General features: G+C 43.4%; 2 protein-coding genes across 3 annotated transcripts; one reads left to right on the top strand and one right to left on the bottom strand.

Moving 5' to 3' along the window:
- Positions 1-867: 867 nt before the first annotated feature.
- On the bottom strand, positions 868-16723 carry SDF4 (stromal cell derived factor 4). Of its 2 annotated transcripts, XR_010082789.1 has the most exons (7): positions 16434-16723; positions 10302-10438; positions 9434-9547; positions 5125-5283; positions 3604-3779; positions 1949-2481; positions 868-1775 (listed from the first exon to the last, which is right to left on the bottom strand). XR_010082789.1 is itself a non-coding variant. In XM_063417010.1 (6 exons), the coding sequence occupies exons 1-6, from the start codon at positions 16721-16723 to the stop codon at positions 2305-2307; spliced, it is 1053 nt and encodes a 350-aa protein (XP_063273080.1). In that variant the 3' UTR covers positions 868-2304. The 2 variants fall into 2 exon arrangements, 1 of the variants encoding a protein (XP_063273080.1); XM_063417010.1 differs by having other exon boundaries at positions 868-2481.
- A 2646-nt stretch (positions 16724-19369) lies between these two features.
- On the top strand, positions 19370-21578 carry B3GALT6 (beta-1,3-galactosyltransferase 6). The gene has a single exon (XM_063417011.1). It carries the CDS (start codon positions 20016-20018, stop codon positions 21030-21032), a length of 1017 nt encoding a protein of 338 aa, XP_063273081.1. The 5' UTR covers positions 19370-20015; the 3' UTR covers positions 21033-21578.
- Positions 21579-22021: the final 443 nt, after the last annotated feature.

The raw sequence follows: 22021 nt of genomic DNA, 5'->3' as shown, positions 1-22021 counted from the left end.
TTTTTTTTGGAGGGGATGGAGGGAGGGAGGAGCGCTGTGGGACTGCCCTGGCTCTGAGGGGGGGGGGGGAATTAGGGAATTTTATTCTCCACAAATGCTGAGTTTGAGAAAGGTTTAAGAGGTAAAATCAGCCCTCAAATGAGAGGAAGCCCGATGGGAATGGGGGGAAAAATCCAATTTTTTTGGATGGAGGGAGGAGCGCTGCGGGGCTGCCGTGGCTGAGGCGGGGAATAATAACGGGAATTACGAAATTTTATTTTCCACAAACGCTGCGTTTGAGAAAGGTTTAAAAGGTAAAAGGAGCCCTCAAGGGAGAGGAATCCCGATGGGAATGACTGGAAAAATCCTTTTTTTTTTTCTTTTTTTTGGACTGGATGGAGGGAGGAGCGCTGTGGGGCTGCCCTGGCTGAGGCGGGGAATAATAACGGGAATTAGGGAATTTTATTTTCCACACTGCTGCAGTCGGAGAAATGAATTCAGTTTTAGGTGTTTAAGTTGTAGGAGAGCTCCCCTGGCATCGCTGAATCCAGAAACCAGCGGGAATTGAGGAATTTCATTTTCCAGCCTGTTCCAATTGGAGCCAGGAGTTCAATTTTAGGTGTTCCAGCTCCCTGGAATTTCAGCGTTACCTTCACCGACTCCAGAAAATACCAGGAATTACAGATTCCATCTCAGGTTGTCCCCAAATTAATTTAGGATGCTGTTGGCAAGATCTTTTCAGAGATTAATTACAATTATCAGCTGGTTTTACTGGAATTTTTGTGTTTAAAGTCATTTTATAGAAGGTTATCCATGGAATTTATTTCTCTTTTTCCCGAGGAATTTTATTCCCTCCCCCCTCCCTGACAAACCTTAAAAACAGCAAAATTTCCAAAGCATGGAAAGAAATATTTAATGGCAAATGAAAATAAAATATGGATATAAAACCTTTTATCCAAGGAATTTAATAAAAACATCGAATAAAGAGCAGGAAAAGGGAAAGAGGGACAGCAACTCCTGTATTTACATTATATTAAGAATAAATTTAATCAAATAGAACATCTCAGATTTTCAGGAATTCTTTCCCAATGAGGGGTTTTTCCCAGCAAGGATGGAAGCAGAGGAAAAATCCATTTTATTTGGGACAGAGGCGCTTTCAGAGCCTGGAATCCCCCCCAAATCATCATTAGCAGCTCGTGAACAGCATTCATTAGCACAGAGCTCATTAATTTTAGCAGTGAATTTTAATTAAGCAGCCATCAAACTCCACAGGAATTCCCACTGCTCTGTCCAACAGCTTAAGTTCCCAAAAAAACTTCCAAATTGTTTGATTTTAGACCAAAATCTGATTTTTTAAAGCCATAATCTCCCATTCTCAGTGCAGATGGCAACAAAAAATGTCATTTTCTATTAATTTAATTTTGTTATTTTAATTAATTTTTTTTGTTTTAATTAATTTAATTCCAAAGAGGGTTTTTTTCTGTAACATTTTAAATAAATTCTTCCCCACAGCTCCCTGAAAAGGGGTGAAAATTCCCATTAAATTCCCAATAAACTTTTCAGGAAGTTGAGAAAAACACTGGGATTGAGAGTGGATATTCCCAGGAGGTCAAACGTTCCTCGGAACCACCAAAATTCCCCAAATCCAAGATTTATCTGGGATTCCCAGGAGGTCAAACTTTCCCTGGAATCCCCGTTCCCAATCCCAAAAATCTGAATTTTAGCTGGGATTCCCTGGATCCCCAGGTCAAACTTTCCCTGGAATCCCCGTTCCCTTCCCAAAATCCAAATTTTATCTGGGATTCCTGTGAGGAGAATTCCCAGGAGGTCAAACATTCCCTGGAATTGCCGTTCCTAATCCCAATAATCCGAATTTTACCTGGGATTCCCTGGGATTCCTGTGAGGGCAATTCCCAGGTCAAACATTCCCTGGAATTGCCGTTCCTAATCCCAAAAATCCGAATTTTACCTGGGATTCCTGTGAGGGCAATTCCCAGGTCAAACATTCCCTGGAATCCCCATTCCCAATCCCCGCCTTTCTCTGGGATCCTCCCTGCAGGAACCTCGGGACCCCCTCAGGCTCCTCCCCAGGCAGCCCAGCCCCAATCCCAGCTGGATTCAACCCCACAAACCGCCAGGGAAAACTCCGGAACCCAGGAACTCCCACCGACCCCTCGTGCCTGGAAAACCTCTCCAGAGGAGGAGCCGCAGATCCCAGGGACGGACGGAAAACCGGGAACGCCCCGAGCGAGGAATTCCCGCGGCTTGGCTGAGGTTTTTTATATAATTTTTTGGGAAAAGAAGGTTCTGGAAGGGGGTGGAGGCTCAGAACTCCTCGTGGACGTTGCGGGCGTAGTCCATGAGCTTGCTGCCCGTGAAGTACTCGCTGTACTTGAGGATCTCCTCCAGCTCCAGCTGCTGGTTCTGGTTCTCGTCGGCCACGGCGATCATCTGGCGCGCCTCGTTCAGCGCGTTGTGCTCGTTCATGGGGTCCATGTACTCCTGAAAACAGGGGATCAACATGGGATCAACCGGGAATCAGCGTGAGATCAACAGGGAATCAGCGTGAGATCAACAGGGAATCGACATGAGATCAACACGAAATTAGCGTGAGATCAACAGGGAATCAACATGAGATCAACATGAGATCAACGCGAAATCAGCGTGAGATCAACAGGAAATTAACATGAGATCAACAGGAAATTAACATGAGATCAACAGGAAATCAACATGAGATCAACGCGAAATTAGCATGAGATCAACACGAAATTAACGTGAGATCAACAGGAAATTAGCGTGAGATCAACATGAAATTAGCATGAGATCAACACGAAATTAACATGAGATCAACACGAAATTAACATGAGATCAACACGAAATTAACATGAGATCAACAGGAAATCAGCATGAGATCAACATGAGATCAACACGAAATTAACATGAAATCAACACGAAATTAGCATGAGATCAACGCGAAATTAGCATGAGATCAACATGAAATTAACATGAAATCAACACGAAATTAGCATGAACTTAACACGAAATTAAAACGAAATTCCAATTCAATTCAACTCCAATCGAAATATTCCAATTTTTAATGAAATTCCTCCACAGAGCCGAGGTGTCAGTGGAGTTTGGGGGGTCTCAGTGGATTTTGGAGGGGTCTCAGTGGATTTTGGGGGGGTCACAGAGGTGTCAGTGGATTTTGGGGGGTGTCAGTGGATTTTGGGGGGTGTCAGTGGATTTTGGAGGGGTCTCAGTGGATTTTGGGAGGTCTCAGTGGATTTTGGGGGGTCTCAGTGGATTTTGGAGGGGTCTCAGTGGATTTTGGGGGGTCTCAGTGGATTTTGGGGGGTCTCAGTGGATTTTGGGGGGCTCACAGAGCTGTGTCAGTGGATTTTGGGAGGTCTCAGTGGATTTTGGAGGGGTCTCAGTGGATTTTGGAGGGGTCTCAGTGGATTTTGGAGGGGTCTCAGTGGATTTTGGGGGGCTCACAGAGCTGTGTCAGTGGATTTTGGGAGGTCTCAGTGGATTTTGGGGGCTCACAGAGCTGTGTCAGTGGATTTTGGGGGGTCTCAGTGGATTTTGGAGGGTCTCAGAGCTGTCTCGGTGGATTTTCCTCACCTCCAGCTCCTCCATGGTGACGATGCCGTCGCGGTTGGCGTCGATCACCTCCTGGAACTCCTTCCTCCTGTCCCTCACCCAGTCGTCGTCGATGTCCTGCGCCTGCTGGTTCTCCACCGTGCCCACGGGCAGGGAGATGAACTCGGGCAGGGTCAGCTTCTTATCCCCGTCCTGGTCTGCCAGAAACACCCAGCACAGCACAGCGCTTTAATTCCCGGGAAAATGGGCAATTCCCAATGATCTGTGCGAAAAATTCTAATGGAGCCCTTAAATTCCCGGGAAAATGGGCATTTCCTACTGATCTGTGCGAAAAATTCTACTAGATCCCTTAAATTCCTGGGAAAATGGGCATTTCCTACTGATCTGTGCAAAAAATTCTACTAGATCCCTTTAATTCCCGGGAAAATGGGCATTTCCCACTGATCTGTGCGAAAAATTCTACTAGATCCCTTAAATTCCTGGGAAAATGGGGATTTCCTACTGATCTGTGCGAAAAATTCTAATGGATCCCTTTAATTCCCGGGAAAATGGGCATTTCCTACTGATCTGTGCTAAAAATTCTAATGGATCCCTTAAATTCCTGGGAAAATGGGCATTTCCTACTGATCTGTGCGAAAAATTCTAATGGATCCCTTAAATTCCTGGGAAAATGGGCATTTCCTACTGATCTGTGCGAAAAATTCTACTAGATCCCTTAAATTCCTGGGGAAATGGGGATTTCCTACTGATCTGTGCTAAAAATTCTAATGGATCCCTTAAATTCCCGGGAAAATGGGCATTTCCTACTGATCTGTGTTAAAAATTCTAATGGATCCCTTAAATTCCTGGGAAAATGGGCATTTCCTACTGATCTGTGCGAAAAATTCTAATGGATCCCTTTAATTCCTGGGAAAATGGGCATTTCCCACTGATCTGTGCGAAAAATTCTAATGGATCCCTTTAATTCCTGGGAAAATGGGCATTTCCCACTGATCTGTGCTAAAAATTCTAATGGATCCCTTTAATTCCCGGGAAAATGGGCATTTGCTACTGATCTGTGTTAAAAATTCTAATGGATCCCTTAAATTCCTGGGAAAATGGGCATTTCCTACTGATCTGTGTTAAAACTTCTAATGGATCCCTTAAATTCCTGGGAAAATGGGGATTTCCTACTGATCTGAGCAAAAACCTCTAATGGATCCCTTAAATTCCTGGGAAAATGGGGATTTCCTACTGATCTGAGCAAAAAATTCTAATGGATCCCTTAAATTTCTGGGAAAATGGGGATTTCCTCCTGATCTGTGCTAAAACTTCTAATGGATCCCTTAAATTCCTGGGAAAATGGGGATTTTGAAAATGAATATCCCCATGAATATCCCTCCCAATATCCATAAAAATTGGGAATCCATGGATACAATTCCCAGAAAAGCCTGGATTACCAAGATCCAGGGTGCAGGAAGGACAGGAACTCCAGAACATTCCCTCCCCACATCCATAAAAACAGGAATCCCTGGATACAATTCCCATAAATTCCCGGATTACCGAGGTCCCGGATGATCTCCTGCACCATGAAGTGCAGCATGCCGCGGCTGTGCTCGGGGTGCAGGAAGGACAGGAACTCCTGCTCGCTCAGCAGCAGGTCCGGGGGGGGATTGTCGGCCTGGTACCAGCGATCCTTCAGATTGTCCAGCACTTCCTGCGCTGCAACGGCACCGCCACCGCCTCAGCACCCAACCGGCACAACCGGCACAACGGCACCGCGTCAGAACCCAACCGGCACAACCGGCACAACCCAACCGGCACCGGGACCGGCACAACGGCACCACCACCGCCTCAGCACCCAACCGGCACCGGGACCGGCACAACGGCACCGCCACCGCGTCAGAACCCAACCGGCACAACGGCACCGCCACCGCGTCAGCACCGAACCGGCACAACCGGCACAACCGGCACAACCGGCACAACGGCACCGCCACCGCCTCAGCACCCAACCGGCACCGGGACCGGCACAACGGCACCGCGTCAGAACCCAACCGGCACAACCCAACCGGCACAACCGGCACAACGGCACCGCCACCGCGTCAGAACCCAACCGGCACAACCGGCACAACGGCACCGCCACCGCCTCAGCACCCAACCGGGACCGGCACAACCCAACCAGCACCGCGTCAGAACCCAACCGGCACAACCGGCACAACGGCACCGCCACCGCGTCAGAACCCAACCGGCACAACCGGCACAACAGCACCGCCACCGCGTCAGAACCCAACCGGCACAACCGGCACAACGGCACCGCCACCGCGTCAGAACCCAACCGGCACAACCGGCACAACGGCACCGCCACCGCGTCAGAACCCAACCGGCACAACCGGCACAACAGCACCGCCACCGCGTCAGAACCCAACCGGCACAACCGGCACAACAGCACCGCGTCAGAACCCAACCGGCACAACCCAACCGGCACCGGGACCGGCACCGCGTCAGGGCACGGCACCACAACCGGCACTGCCATGGTCAGGGCACAGCACACGCCACGGTCAGGGCTGGCACACGCCACGGTCAGGGCTGGATCATGCCATGGTCAGGGGCTGGCACACGCCACGGTCAGGGCACGGCACACGCCACGGTCAGGGCACGGCACACACCACGGGCAGGGCTGGATCATGCCATGGTCAAGGGCTGTCACACACCACAGTCAGGGGTGGCACATGCCACAGTCAGGGGCTGGATCATGCCACGGTCAGGCCTGGTACACGCCACGGTCAGGGCTGGCACACATCATGGTCAGGGCTGGCACACGCCACGGTCAGGGCTGGCACACATCATGGTCAGGGGCTGGCACACACCACGGTCAGGGGTTGGCACACGCCATGGTCAGAGGTTGGCACACGCCACGGTCAGGGGCTGGCACACGCCACGGTCAGGGCTGGAACATGCCATGGTCAGGGCTGGCACACGCCACGGCCAGGGCTGGATCATGCCACGGTCAGGGCTGGTACACGCCATGGTCAGGGGCTGGCACACGCCAGGGTCAGAGCACGGCACACGCCATGGTCAGGGCTGGCACATGCCATGGTCAGGGCTGGCACACACCATGGTCAGGGCACGGCACACGCCACGGTCAGGGCTGGATCATGCCATGGTCAGGGCTGGCACACATCATGGTCAGGGCTGGCACACGCCACGGTCAGGGGCTGGATCATGCCATGGTCAGGGCTGGCACACGCCACGGTCAGGGCTGGCACACGCCATGGTCAGGGGCTGGCACACGCCATGGGCAGGGCTGGTACACGCCATGGGCAGGGGCTGGATCATGCCATGGGCAGGGCTGGTACACGCCATGGTCAGGGCTGGCACACGCCACGGTCAGGGGCTGGATCATGCCACGGTCAGGGCTGGCACACGCCACGGTCAGGGCTGGCACACGCCACGGTCACGGGCTGGCACACGCCACGGTCAGGGCTGGCACACGCCACGGTCAGGGGTTGGCACACGCCACGGTCAGGGGCTGGCACACGCCACGGTCAGGGGCTGGCACACGCCATGGTCAGGGCTGGCACACGCCACGGTCAGGGGTTGGCACACGCCACGGTCAAGGCTGGCACACGCCACGGTCAAGGCTGGCACACGCCACGGTCAGGGGTTGGCACAATCCCTTTTTAAGGTTTTGTCCCAATCCATGTTTAGGATTTGTCCCAATCCATCTTTAGATTTATCACAATTCAATTTTAAGGTTTGTCCCAATCCATTTATAAAATTTGTCACAATCACTTTCGAAAGATTTCGGCTGTCACAACCAATTTTGAGAAATTTCATTTTTGAGGATGTCCCAATCCAATTTTTAGGATTTCAGTTGTCCCAATCCATTTTTAAGATTTAAATTGTCACAATCAAATTTTAGGATTTCAGCAGTCCCAATCCATTTCTAAGTTCTCACAACCAATTTTGAGGAATTTCAGTTGTCCCAATCCAATTTTTAGGATTTAAATTGTCCCAATCCATTTTTAGGATTTCAGTTGTCCCAATCCATTTTTAAGATTTGTCCCAATCCATTTTTAGGATTTAAATTGTCCCAATCCATTTTTAGGATTTAAATTGTCCCAATCCATTTTTAGGATTTCAGTTGTCCCAACCAATTTTTAAGACTTTGTCACAATCAATTTTTAGGATTTAATTTGTCCCAGTCCCTTCATTTCAAGCTCTCAGATGTTTAATCAATAATGAGTTTTTTAAGCCTAAACCCTGCAGATATTTATTTATCACAATATCCCATATTTCTGCTGCAAGAAAAGTTGAATTTAGGGTGTGTGAACAGAAAAATCAGCACCAAAATCCCACAGAATCCTTTCATTCCACCCCACAATCCAATTATCAACATCCACCAATTAATTAAAATCAAATTTTGGCCCGGAATCCAAATTTCTGCAGAAAGTGCCTTCAACTCCACACCCCCAGGTGATTTTTATTTATTAAAAAACCCAACAAAAATCGCTTTTACAGCGCTTGGAGGAGGAGAAAAAGCCCCTGAGGGGGCGGAGGGTGAATAATTTGATTTTCCTGGAGCAGATTTGGGCGCTCAGGTGCAGAATTGGGGCCTGACTCAGCAGCTCGAGGCTCCTGCATCACCCCCAGGTGATTTCCCTGCACATTCTCAGCTTTTTTTTGGTTAAAATTTGCATTTTAGGCGGGTTTTGAGCACTGGAAAATGTCACCTAAGGGCTTCTGAGATGAGTCATTCCTGCAGGGAAAGGGAGAGGTGCAGGGGGGTTACAGGAAATTGAAATGGGTTTAAAGAGGGGAAAAAAAAGGAGATTTCTGTTAAAAATTGCAATTTTCATGGCAGATTCAGGTTAGGCTGGATTCAGGGTTTTGTGTCCTCTGCCTTCAGTTTTTGGGGAGGTTTTAAAGGAAAATTAGAATTTTTTAGGAGATTTCTGTTAAAAATTGCAATTTTCATGGCAGATTCAGGTTAGGCTGGATTCAGGGTTTTGTGTCCTCTGCCTTCAGTTTTTGGGGAGGTTTTAAAGGAAAATTAGAATTTTTTTAGGAGATTTCTGTTAAAAATTGCAATTTTCAGGGCAGATTTGGGTTAGGGTGCATGGAAGATTTTGTGTCCTCTGCCTTCAGTTTTTGGAGGGATTTTAGAGGAAATTCAGAATTTTTTTGAGGAGATTCCTGTTAAAAATTGCAATTTTCAGGGCAGATTTGGCTTAGGGTGGATGGAGGATTTTGTGTCCTCTGCCTTCAGTTTTTGGGGGGATTTTAAAGGAAAATTAGAATTTTTTTAAAGGAGATTCCTGTTAAAATTTGCAATTTTCATGGCAGACTGTGGTTAGGAAGGATGAAGGATTTCTGTCTTTTGACTCCTTCCTTTAATATTAAAAAAATAAAATTTAAATGATTTTTAAGGGGAAAACAGGGAGATTCCTCTTAAAAATCCTCATTTTCACAGCATTTTTTAGATGGAAAAAAATCAGAATTTTTGGTTTATTCTTTAACTCCTCCTCAAGCAGAACAACCCCAATTTTTCCCTCCCATTTTCATTTTCACACCCAGATTTAATTAAAAATTGCAATTTCCGTGGCAGATTCTGGTTAGGATGAATGGAGGATTTCTGTCTTTTGACTCCTTCCTTTAATATTAAAAAAAATAAAATTTAAATTATTTTAAGGGGAAAACAGGAAGATTCCTCTTAAAAATCCTCATTTTCACAGCAAATTTGAGTTGAAAAAAAATCAGAATTTTGATTTATTATTTAACTCCTCCTCAAGCAGAACAACCCCAATTTTTTCCCTCCCATTTTCATTTTCACACCCAATTTTAGGAGCACAAACCCAAATTTTGCACTTACTTTCTTCATCTATTTTCAATTCCTCGTTGTTTTTGATTTTCTCTGCAATTTCCTTCTCGTTGAAGCCTTTGCTCGCCAAGAATTTAATTTTATATTCGTCCCAAGAGACGTGACCTGTAAGGGAGAACATTTCAGCCTGAAATGAAGAATTTTTGGTTTAATTCTTTTTTAAAAAAAAGCAAATTTTTAAGGTTTTTTTAGTCCAGCATTAAAGCCCACACTGAATTTTAGGAAAAGCTGTCACTCAATTAATGAATTAATGAATTAATGAATTAATGAATTAATGAATTAATTTTTTAGTCCAGCATTAAAGCCCACACTGAATTTTAGGAAAAGCTGTCACTCGATTAATGAATCAATCAAACCCCGAATTAATGAATTAATGGATTAACTTTTTAGCCCAGCATTAAAGCCCACACTGAATTTTAGGAAAAGCTGTCACTCAATTAATGAATTAATGAATTAATTTTTTAGTCTAGCATTAAAGCCCACACTGAATTTTAGGAAAAGCTGTCACTCGATTAATGAATTAATGAATTAATGAATTAATTTTTTAGTCCAGCATTAAAGCCCACACTGAATTTTAGGAAAAGCTGTCACTCGATTAATGAATCAATCAAACCCCCAATTAATGAATTAATGAATTAATGAATTAATTGGGGGTTTTAGCCATAAAATATTTGTGAAAAATCCGATTTATTCTTTATTTTTTCCACATTTTTATAAAACAAAGCGCTGCCTGCAGCACATCCTTCCCCACAAAAATCAAAGTTTGGGATTTCCAAGTTAAATTTTGCCCCAGGAAGAGTTTCTGGATGGCAGAAGCAATGATAAAAGTGATTTTTTGAGGGAAAAAATGGGATTTTACCGTCGCCGTCGGGGTCGACGGCCCGGAAGTGGATCCTGTTCTCCTGCACGGCCTCCTGGAAGTGCTCGCGGGTCTTGGCCATGACCCAGCGCTGCAGCTCCCGCGCGCTCACCCGGCCGTCGCTGTCCGTGTCCACCCTGGGGATTAAACATTCAACATTAAACATTAAACACTAAACATTAAACATTCAACATTAAACATGAAACATGAAACGTTAAACATCGAACATCAACAGCGATGGAAAGGAGAGGATAAAGGGAAAGATGGGGTTTGGTTGTGGTTTATAAATGGGTTTATTTATGTTTATATTTATAGAAATATGAATGTTTATATAAATATTTATATATTTATATAAATATAAATATTTATATAGTTATATATTTATATATAATATAATAACTTTTATATTTATAAATATAATAATATTTATATATAATATAATAAATATATATTTATATATAATATAAATATTCATTATATATTTTTATATATCAATATAAATATATATAAAATATTAGATATAATACGTATATAAATATTATATACAAATATGACATACATTTACATTATTATATATTTTATTACATATTAGATAATAAATATATATAAATATATATAAATATTATATATTTATATTATATTTCATTATATATTTTATTATATAATATATATAATTACATTTATATTATTACTTTTATATATTATATATTCTATATAAAAATATAATATAAATTTATATTTATATATAGAAACATTATATGTAACATATATATTATATATAGATATTATATATTTATATTATATATTTTCTTATGTGTTTTATTATATAATATATAAATATTATATGTAAATATTACATATATCTATACTACTATTACATAGTTTATTATATATAAACTATAGTATATATAAACTTTAGTATACAATATATAATTATATAATTATATTTATATCTATATACTATATATAAATATATAATATAAATACGTATCTATATTTATATAAAATATTGTATATAATAAATAAATATAGATATTATATGTAACTATTATATATTTATATAATAAAACTATTATATTCACATTCATATTCGTATTCATAATTACATTCATATTTATATTTATATTTGATAAGAGTGAACAGAAAAATGAGGTTTTTTGACTCTGTGAGAACCAAGCGGCAGCTCAGCCTTTATTGCAGAATTAAATGGAAAGAATTGAATTAACTTAATTAAATTTAGCAAAACCTTTTTTTTCCTGGAATTAAATCCTGGTTTTGAGAGAATTTTCCCCACAAATCATCCCTGATGGGATTTTGGGTCACTCCAAATTCAGAATTTTCATTGCTTGGAAAAATTTCTTCCAGACTTAAATTAAAATAAAATAAAAATAAAATTAGAATTAATTGAATTTTCAATTTTTGACACATTTACAAAGGGCACATCCCTTTGTTCTCCAGGGATTTTGTGCCTGGCTCTTGTTTTCCCGAGGAATTTCTGGGATTCAGAGCTGCAGAATTCAAATTTTCCTGATTAAAATGAGCAGGAAAATCCAACCTGACCAATCCTCCCTTCAATCCTTATTTTATTAAAAGATAAACTTCAAAATTACAGCTGAAAATCAAAAATAAATCAAATTTTCTGCCACTCCTTAATAAAAAAATCCTTATTTTATTAAAAGATAAAGTTAAAAATGACAGCTGAAAACCAAAAATAAATCAAATTTTCTGCCACTCCTTAATAAAAAAATCCTTATTTTATTAAAAGATAAAGTTAAAAATGACAGCTGAAAATCAAAAATAAATCAAATTTTCTGCCACTTTCAGGGTTTTTTGAGCAAAACAAATAAATATCCAAAACATCACTAAAAAAATCAGATTTATCTTGTTACCATTTCAAATTCTATTTACAGCATCCCCAACCCACTCTCAATTAAAAAAAATAAAACTCAAATTTTAAAAAAAGAGAATTAAAAAGCCCCGGGCTGATCTGGCCTTTGTTATCTTTGGCATCACTGAATTGTTATGATTGAAACTCGAATTATTCACGATGTGATTTGTGAAATGTCAACTCAGAGTGAAAAAAGAGATAAAGAACCCTAAAAAAATGCAAATTTAGGGAGTTTAAATGTCACAATTCACACCTGGAGATGCTCCTGGGGCACTCGGGGCTTGCAGGGGATCAAAAATCAGATTAAAATAAATTTTTTGGGACCAAAAATCAGATTAAATTAAATTTTTTGGGATCAAAAATCAGATTAAATTAAATTTTTTGGGACCAAAAATCAGATTAAATTAAATTTTTTGGGATCAAAAATCAGATTAAATTAATTTTTTTGGGACCAAAAATGAGATTAAATTAATTTTTTGGGATCAAAAATCAGATTAAAAAAAGCATTTTCCCCTCAGTGTTTCATATTTTGGGTTTTCCTCATATCACAGCTGTCAAAATTCCTCCTCCCAATCATTTCCCACCCAAATTACATCATAATTAGGACAAAATAAGGAGGAAAATCCCATTTATTGCTGATTTAGAGCATGGAATCCCAAAGTGGGAGTTTGGAGTGAGGAAAAGTGAGGATTTTGCAGGAAATTTGAATTTTTCTGATGGACAATAACCCAATTTCAGCCCAGTTTCTCCACCAAAAATCAGATTTTTGGGGCTTCTTCACCTTTTCAATCAGCACAGGGTTCTGAAATCACAAAGTTCTCACCCAAAAATTCCAGTTTTTATGGAAATCATTTCAGGGCTGGAATTGGTTTTGTCCAAATCCAGATTTCAGGAAAAATGGGAATTATTTCAATCCCAGTTTTCCTGGGAAAATCATTCCTTGGGGGAGCTGTGCCAACTTTATTTTCAGTTCTGTTAAATAATAATTCATGTTTGGAATTTGATTTATTTGTGATTTTTAGGGGGTTTTATTTTAATTAAATTAAATTTAATTTTAACTTTATTTTCAGGAGTTCTGTTAAATAATAATTCATGTTTGGAATTTGATTTATTTGTGATTTTTAGGGGGTTTTAATTAAATTAAATTTAATTTAATTTGAACTTTATTTTCAGGAGTTCTGTTAAATAATAATTCATGTTTGGAATTTGATTTATTTGTGATTTTTAGGGGGTTTTAATTTAATTAAATATAATAAATTTTAACTTTATTTTCAGGAGTTCTGTTAAATAATAATTCGTGTTTGGAATTTGATTTATTTGTGATTTTTAGGGGGTTTTATTTTAATTAAATTAAATTAAATTTTAACTTTATTTTCAGGAGTTCTGTTAAATAATAAATCATGTTTGGAATTTGATTTATTTGTGATTTTTAGGGGGGTTTAATTAAATTAAATTTAATAAATTTAATTTTTATATATATATATATATATAAACTCTGTGGTTTTTTTCCAGGAGAATCATTGCAGAGCATCTGCAGGTCTGGGATTCACTGGATTTTCCTGGGATTTCTCTTTAGAAATAAATCAAATTCCCCAAATCCTTCCCTACATTTTTAATCTGATCCTCTGAGGGAATTTGAAGAAATCTCGGAATTAAAATGATCCCAAATCCAATTAATTTCACTTCCTGAGGAGCCTCTTTTATAACAAACAGGGCAAAAAATCAGAATTTGGAAATGGGAATTTCCTAACAAGGGCTTGGATGTTTCCAATTAACACCCAGCAATAAATATTAAAAATATAAAAAATATTTTATATTTTACCAGTGAAATGAGGGGTTTGAATAACCAAAAATAATAAAGAATTTACTTTAAATTTTATTTTTTAAAATCCTGTCTGTTCCCTGCAATTCCTTTGCTGAGGAGAACTCCAACCCTCCCAATTTCTAATGTAATTATTGATATTTTATTATTTTATTTATTATAGATTTAATCATTATTTGAATGAAATTCTATTTATTAATGAAAAGTTTGCCCCAAATGAAGCCTTGAACGCCTCCTCGGTTCATCCCCCTTGTGGCATTAATTGGAGCTGTTTTAATTAAAAATGCAAATAAAGCCAACTCTGCCACCTGGTGTCTGACAGTGCTGAAACAAAGCCAAAAATAAAGAAAAAAATAAATATTTTATTAAAAGAAGATGCTTGAATGCCTCCAAATAAAACTTTATATTTTTACACCTAGTAAATAAGTTGTTTCTTTTTAAAAAGCCATAATGTAAATTTTTCTCTTTGTATTTTCTTGTGCTAAATTCTGAGGAATTGTTCTGTTCCTCCCTGGAGCTGTGCTGGGGATTCCCATTAAAATCCCAAATTTTGAAAACAGGAATAAAAATCCCCACATGGTGAAACACCAAAATTCCCCTTTTTTATGATTTTTTTCCCCATTTTCCCGTGACTCACTTGGTGAAAATCACCATCAGCTTCTCAGTTCTGAAAATATGAATTAAAATCCCCAAATTCTGAAGATATGAATTAAAACTCCCAAATTTTGACACCTCAAAATCCCCTTTATTTATGATTTCCCCCCTTTCCCCACCACTCACCTTGGAGAAGATCCCTGTGAGCTTTTCAGTTTTGATAATATGAATTAAAAATTCCAAATTTTGAAGATATGCATTAAAATCCCACATTTTGACACATTAAAATCCCTTTTTCAATGATTTTCCCCTTTTCCCCGTCACTCACCTGGAGAAGATCCCCGTGAGCTTCTCAGAGTCTCTCAGTTTTGATAACATGAATTAAAATCTCCACATTTTGACACACCGAAATTCCCACATTTTGAACCACCAAAATCCCACATTTTGAACCATTAAAATCCCCTTTTTTTATTATTTTTCCCCTTTCCCCACCACTCACTTGGAGAAGATCCCTGTGAGCTTCCAGAGTCTCAGTTGTGAAAACATGAGTTAAAATCCCAAATTTTAAAACACTAAAATCCCCACATTTTGACACCCCAAAATCCCCTTTATTTATGATTTTCCCCCCTTTCCCCAGCACTCACTTGGAGAAGATGCCCGTGAGCTTCTCAGAGTCTCAGCTCTGAAAACATGAATTAAAATCCCACATTTTGAAACACAAAATCCCCACATTTTGAAACAATAAAATCCACAAATCCCCCACATTTTGAGACATTAAATTTACTGATTTTTCAATGATTTCCCCGTCACTCACCTGGAGAAGATCTCTGTGAGCTTCTCAGAGTCTCAGCTCTGAAAACATGAATTAAACCCCCCCATTTTGACACATTAAATTTACTGATTTTTCAATGATTTCCCCATCACTCACCTGGAGAAGATCTCTGTGAGCTTCTCAGAGTCTCAGCTCTGAAAACATGAGTTAAAATCCCACATTTTGAAACACCAAAATTCCCACATTTTGAACCACCAAAACCCCACATTTTGAACCATTAAAACCCCCTTTTTCAATGATTTTCCCCCTCTCCCCTCACTCACTTGGAGAAGATCCCTGTGAGCTTCCAGAGTCTCAGCTCTGAAAACATGAATTAAAATCCCACATTTTGAAACACAAAATCCCCACATTTTGAAACAATAAAATCCCCAAATCCCCACATTTTGACACATTAAATTTACTGATTTTTCAATGATTTCCCCCGTCCCTCACCTGGAGAAGATCCCTGTGAGCTTCTCAGAGTCTCAGTTCTGAAAACATGAGTTAAAATCCCACATTTTGAAACACAAAATCCCCACATTTTGAAACAATAAAATCCCCAAAACCCCACATTTTGAGACATTAAATGTACTGATTTTTCAATGATTTTCCCCCTCTCCCCTCACTCACTTGGAGAAGATCACCATCAGGGTCTCAGCGCTGAAAACATGAATTAAATTCCCACATTCTGAACCACCAAAACCCCATTGAGACAATTTTGAGACATTAAATTTACTGATTTTTCAATGATTTCCCCATCACTCACCTGGAGAAGATCCCTGTGAGCTTCTCAGAGTCTCAGCGCTGAAAACATGAATTAAAATCCCACATTTTGACACATTAAATGTACTGATTTTTTAATGATTTCCCCGTCACTCACCTGGAGAAGATCCCTGTGAGCTTCTCAGAGTCTCAGCTCTTAAAACAGGAGTTAAAATCCCACATTTTGAACCACCAAAACCCCCCATTTTGACACATTAAATTGACTGATTTTTCAATGATTCCCCCGTCCCTCACCTGGCGAATATCCCCGCCAGTTTCCCGCGGGGCTCGGCGCCGCGCTGCCCGCCGGCCCTGCCCAGGAACACCTCGTGGTGGAAGTCGCGGTTGAGGTGCCCGTCGCGCTCCAGCCGGACGCCGTTCAGGTGATCGGGGGGCGCCAGCTCCGCCTCGGCCGCGGGCTCGGGCCGCTCCCGCAGCGCGGAGCCGTTCGCGGGCCGGGCGGGCACGGCCGCGGGCAGGGAAAGGAGCAGCAGCGAGAGACAGAGCGAGCCCAGGCTGCACGGGAAACCTGCTCCCCACAGCATGGTTAGCCTCGGTTATTTACGGGGTTTTCCTGGTTTATTCAGATTTTTTTCCTGGTTTATTTTGATTTTTTCCCTCCTTTATTTAGGTTTTTTTCCTGTTTTATTCAGGGTTTTTTCCAATTTTATTTAGATTTTTTTCCAATTTTATTTAGATTTTTTTCCAATTTTATTTCGGGTTTTTCCCTTTTTTATTTAGGTTTTTTTCCTGTTTTATTAAGGGGTTTTCCCTTTTTTATTTAGATTTTTTCCTCTTTTACTTAGATTTTGTTCCAATTTTGTTTAGATTTTGTTCCAATTTTGTTTAGATTTTGTTCCAATTTTATTCAGATTTTGTTCCAATTTTATTCAGATTTTGTTCCAATTTTATTCAGATTTTGTTCCCTCTTTTATTTAGATTTCTTTCCTCTTTTATATAGATTTTTTCCTCTTTTATTTAGGTTTTTTTCCAATTTTATTTAGATTTTTTTTCCAATTTTATTTAGATTTTTTTTCCAATTTTATTTAGATTTTTTTCCAATTTTATTTAGATTTTTTTCCAATTTTATTTAGATTTTTTTCCAATTTTATTTAGGTTTTTTTCCACTTTTATTTAGATTTTTTCCACTTTTATTTAGATTTTTTTCCAATTTTATTTAGATTTTTTTCCTCTTTTATTTAGGGTTTTTCCCTTTTTTATTTAGATTTTTTTTCCTCTTTTATTTAGATTTTTTTCTCTTTTTTATTGGTAGTTATCAGCTGCTGAACTCGCTGTGGGTGAAATGAGCTGAAAGGGAAAAAAGAGAAAAGAACAAATTAGACTCGGAGGTAAGAGGTCATTAATGAAGGTTAAAATTAAAAATAAAAATTCAAATAACCTAGGCACAATATCAATGATTTGTTTATATTATATAAACTCCAAAACAATTAATGAAGGTCTAAAAATTCAAATAACCTAGGCACAATATCAATGATTTATATATATATACATAGAAACATATGAAATTTATATATGTAAACTCTGAAACAAGAGGTTATTAATGAACACCTAAAAAATTTAAAAATAACCTATGCACAATATCAATATTTTATTTATATATATAAACATATGTATAGACAAACTCCAAAGGAAGAGGTCATTAATGAGCATCTAAAAATTAAAATAACCTATACACAATAGAAAATTATTTATATGCATCTAAATATATGCACACATGTGCATATTTATACATATATATAAAATATGTATGTACATGTATATATATTTAAGTATGTATAAGTATAAAAACCCTACACACCAGAATAAAGTCAGAGGAACCTACACAAAAATAGAGGAGTTTTTGAGGTCAGACATTAAAAAGGTTTGATAAATAATAAATATACGGAATTAACTCATTCATTTTCAGTCCGCAGAGGACTCGGAAGGGAACATCCCTAACAATGCAGGGAAAGCCACAGGAGCATCCCAACAAAATTTTATCTTTGGTAAAATATAAATTTTTGGAGAGGGATAATTGAGGGAAATAAGGCGAGAAAGCGGAGCTGGGAGCAGCCAGGAACCAGCGCCGGGGAGGAGCTGTCACCCAGCCAGAAAATCAAAATATCCTGGCCTGGAAGGGACCCACAGCGATCATTCCCCCAATTCCAGGGGAAATAAAACAAAAATCCCAAATGCAACCGAGAGTGTGCGAAGGAACCCAACCCTTGAGAGTCCCCCGAGAGCCCTCAGAGCCCCCCGAGAGCCCTCAGAGCCCTGAGAGCCCCCTCAGAGCCCTCAGAGCCCCTCAGAGCCCCCTCAGAGCCCCTCAGAGCCCTCAGAGCCCTCAGAGCCCCCCGAGAGCCCTCAGAGCCCCCTCAGAGCCCCTCAGAGCCCTCAGAGCCCTCAGAGCCCTCAGAGCCCCCTCAGAGCCCCTCAGAGCCCTCAGAGCCCTCAGAGCCCCCCGAGAGCCCTCAGAGCCCCCTCAGAGCCCCTCAGAGCCCTCAGAGCCCTCAGAGCCCCCTCAGAGCCCCTCAGAGCCCTCAGAGCCCTCAGAGCCCCCCGAGAGCCCTCAGAGCCCTCAGAGCCCCCTCAGAGCCCCTCAGAGCCCTCAGAGCCCTCAGAGCCCTCAGAGCCCCCTCAGAGCCCTCAGAGCTCTCAGAGCCCTCAGAGCCCCCTCAGAGCCCCCCGAGAGCCCTCAGAGCCCCCTCAGAGCCCCCCGAGAGCCCTCAGAGCCCCCCGAGAGCCCCCTCAGAGCCCCCCCAGAGGCCCTCGAGAGCCCTGAGAGCCCTCAGAGCCCCCCGAGAGCCCTCAGAGCCCCCCGCCATCCCCGCGGGGCTGCGGGAGGAGCCGCCCGCACTCACCGAGAGCCGGGAGGGAGCGAGCGGAGCGCCCTGAGGCCGCGGGGAGGCTCAGCCCGGGCTCGGCCGCCCCTGAGCGCCCGCGGCCGCCCGCAGCCCCTCACGGCCCCTCTCGGACCCTCTCGGCCCTGACGGAGGCCGGCGCTGCCAGGCGGAGGGAGAGGGGAGGAAGCGGAAGTGATGTCACTGCGCCGCGCGGCGGGAAGGCGCGGCCGCCATCTTGAGTGAGGGCAGGCGGCATCCTGAGTGAAGGCAGCCGCCATCTTAGGGGAGGGCAGGCCCCATCCTGAGTGAGGGCAGGCGCCATTTCCGGCAGGCAGAGGGCAAAGGGGCGTTTTCCTCGCGTTCCCGTCGTTATCCCGGTTGTTAATGCGAGGATCCATTTCTGCTTCCTGGATGTGTGCGTGTAGCTGTTTTCATTGAATCATGGAATGGTTTGGGTTGGAAGGGATTTTAAGCAGTATCTAATGCCAAGCCGTGGCACGGACAGAGAAGCTGGGGCTGCCCTATTCCTGGCAGTGTCCAAGGTCGGGTTGGACACTGAGGCTTGGAACAAGCTGGGATAGTGGAAAGTGTCCCTGCCCATGGCCGGGGTTTGGCACAGGATGGGCTTTGAGGTCCACCCCAACCTTTTCCCATTCCGTAAATTCATGAGCAAACCACGGCCCAGCGCCCAAACCCGATATGGCTCCTCCTCGGCCTCACCTGCCCTACTCCAAGGTGGCGGCCGCCGCGTCGGGCGCTGCGTGCTCCGCCTCTCCTCCCGCCCCTTCCCCCGGTGCGGGAACCGCGGCAGGAGCCGGCACGGAGCCGCCGTTTCCCCGAGGAGAAGGCGAAAAGCGCGGGAGAGCCATGACCGCACCGCAGCGCGGCAGCGACGCGCGGTAAGCGCTCCCGCAGGAATCTTGTCTCCTCCCGGCTGCCGTAGCGCCCTTCCCGCCTAAACGCGGCGGGCGCGGCCGTGAGGGGCCCCGCGGCCATGAAGGCGCTGCGGCGGCTGAGCCGGCACCGCACCGCGCTGGGGCTGGGCGGGCTCTGTCTCTGCGCCGCCGTCCTGCTCTACCTCGCCAAGTGCACCTCCGAGGGGCTGCGCCCGCTGCCCGCGCCCCCCGCGCTCCCGCACAGCCAGCCCGGCCGGGGAGCCCGCGCCGCGCCGCCGCCCGCCCCTGAGGGCAGCGCCTTGGTGGCCGTGGTGGTGATGAGCGGCCCCAAGTACAGCGAGCGGCGCAGCATCATCCGCAGCACCTGGATGGCGGCGGCCAGGCAGGCTCCTCACGGCCACGTCTGGAGCCGCTTCGTGGTGGGCACGGCGGGGCTGAGCGCCGAGGAGCTGCGGAGCCTGGAGCTGGAGCACAGCCGCCACCGCGACCTGCTGCTGCTGCCCGAGCTGCGCGACTCGTACGAGAACCTCACGGCCAAGGTGCTGGCCACCTACGTGTGGCTGGACGCGCACCTGGACTTCCAGTTCGCCCTCAAGGCCGACGATGACACCTTCGTGCGCTTGGACGTGCTGGTGGAGGAGCTGAGGGCCAAGGAGCCGCGGCGCCTCTACTGGGGCTTCTTCTCGGGCCGCGGGCGGGTGAAGGCGGGCGGCAAGTGGAAGGAGAGCGCCTGGCTGCTGTGCGATTATTACCTGCCCTACGCGCTGGGCGGCGGATACGTGATCTCCGCCGACCTGGTGCGCTACCTGCGCCTCAGCAGGGACTACCTGAACCTGTGGCAGAGCGAGGACGTGTCCCTGGGGGTCTGGCTGGCGCCCATCGATGTGAAGAGAGTGCACGACCCGCGCTTCGACACCGAGTACAAATCGCGAGGCTGCAGCAACAAGTATATCGTGACTCACAAGCAGAGCATCGAGGACATGCTGGAGAAGCACCAGACGCTGGCCAAGGAGGGGAGGCTGTGCAAGGAGGAGGTGAAACTCAGGCTTTCCTACATGTACGACTGGGGAGTGCCTCCCTCGCAGTGCTGCCAGAGGAAGGATGGCATCCCCTGAAAGCTCGGGGTGATGGGCTCTGCTTGCTGTTACACGGGGAGAATCCCATTAACCAGGGGTTAATTAATCTTCAAAAGATTTTGCACGACTCATTATTCTGTCACCCTCTCCCCGGGACACGCTGCTGATGAGGCGTGCTTAAAAAAAACAAATAAAACAGGTGACAGAAAGCACAGAAAAAGGTCCAATGCCAGGATTGAAGGCAAATAAAAGATGGCAAAACACAGAGAGCAGAAAAAAATCAGCGGGGAGAGACCAGAATGAAAAGCTTGAAGGGATTCTGAGGTTTCTTTGTAAAGGTCACGCTGAGTTTTGGTGCTGATCAGACTGAAAGGAGGCTGCTGTTGATTCCCTGGCGAGGAAATGCCAGCTTGGCACAGAGGGAAGAGCCCAGGCTGGGCACGGATCACTCCCCAGGGAGCAGCTCCGTGCCAGGGGCAGGAAAAGGGCTCAGCCTTCCTGGGATCCCTGCAGGGAGAGGCACAGGACACGATGATTCAATCTGACATTTATCTCTTTAAAAAGATTAAATTTGTCTTAATTGATTGATTGAGATAAAATTTATCTCTTCTGATAAATTATCAAGCTGATAATTTATCTTTTCTTTGAAAGGCCATGGACAGAAATCACCTGGTGGCTCCCGAGGGAGGTGCCTGAGTTTGGGCAGAAATCGAATTTATTCTGACTTTGGGAGAAGAATTTTTGGCTTTGCAAAAGCCTCCAGGTGTTGTTTTGAGCTCATTTCCCTCCAACACTCTCTGGCTGCTCTAAGACATTCAAATTTAGCTTTATTTTTAATATAAATGAGCAGGAATTGATCAGTGGGAGTTCAAAAAACATTTGCCCAAAGGTGGGCATTGAAGGTGTAAAAGAGAATTCAGTGTAGTCAGGAGAAAAAGGTTCCCCTCACCACAGAAATTCAACTTTTGAACTTGATTTCTCTTTTCAGCACACGAAAAAATCAACATTTAGGTGCTTAAAGCTGGAGG

This window comes from Prinia subflava, chromosome 21 (assembly GCF_021018805.1).
Source record: "Prinia subflava isolate CZ2003 ecotype Zambia chromosome 21, Cam_Psub_1.2, whole genome shotgun sequence".
NCBI classification, from domain to species: domain Eukaryota; kingdom Metazoa; phylum Chordata; class Aves; order Passeriformes; family Cisticolidae; genus Prinia; species Prinia subflava.
The sequence above is the reverse complement of the archived record's forward strand: the minus strand, read 5'-3'. Positions and strand labels throughout refer to the sequence as shown.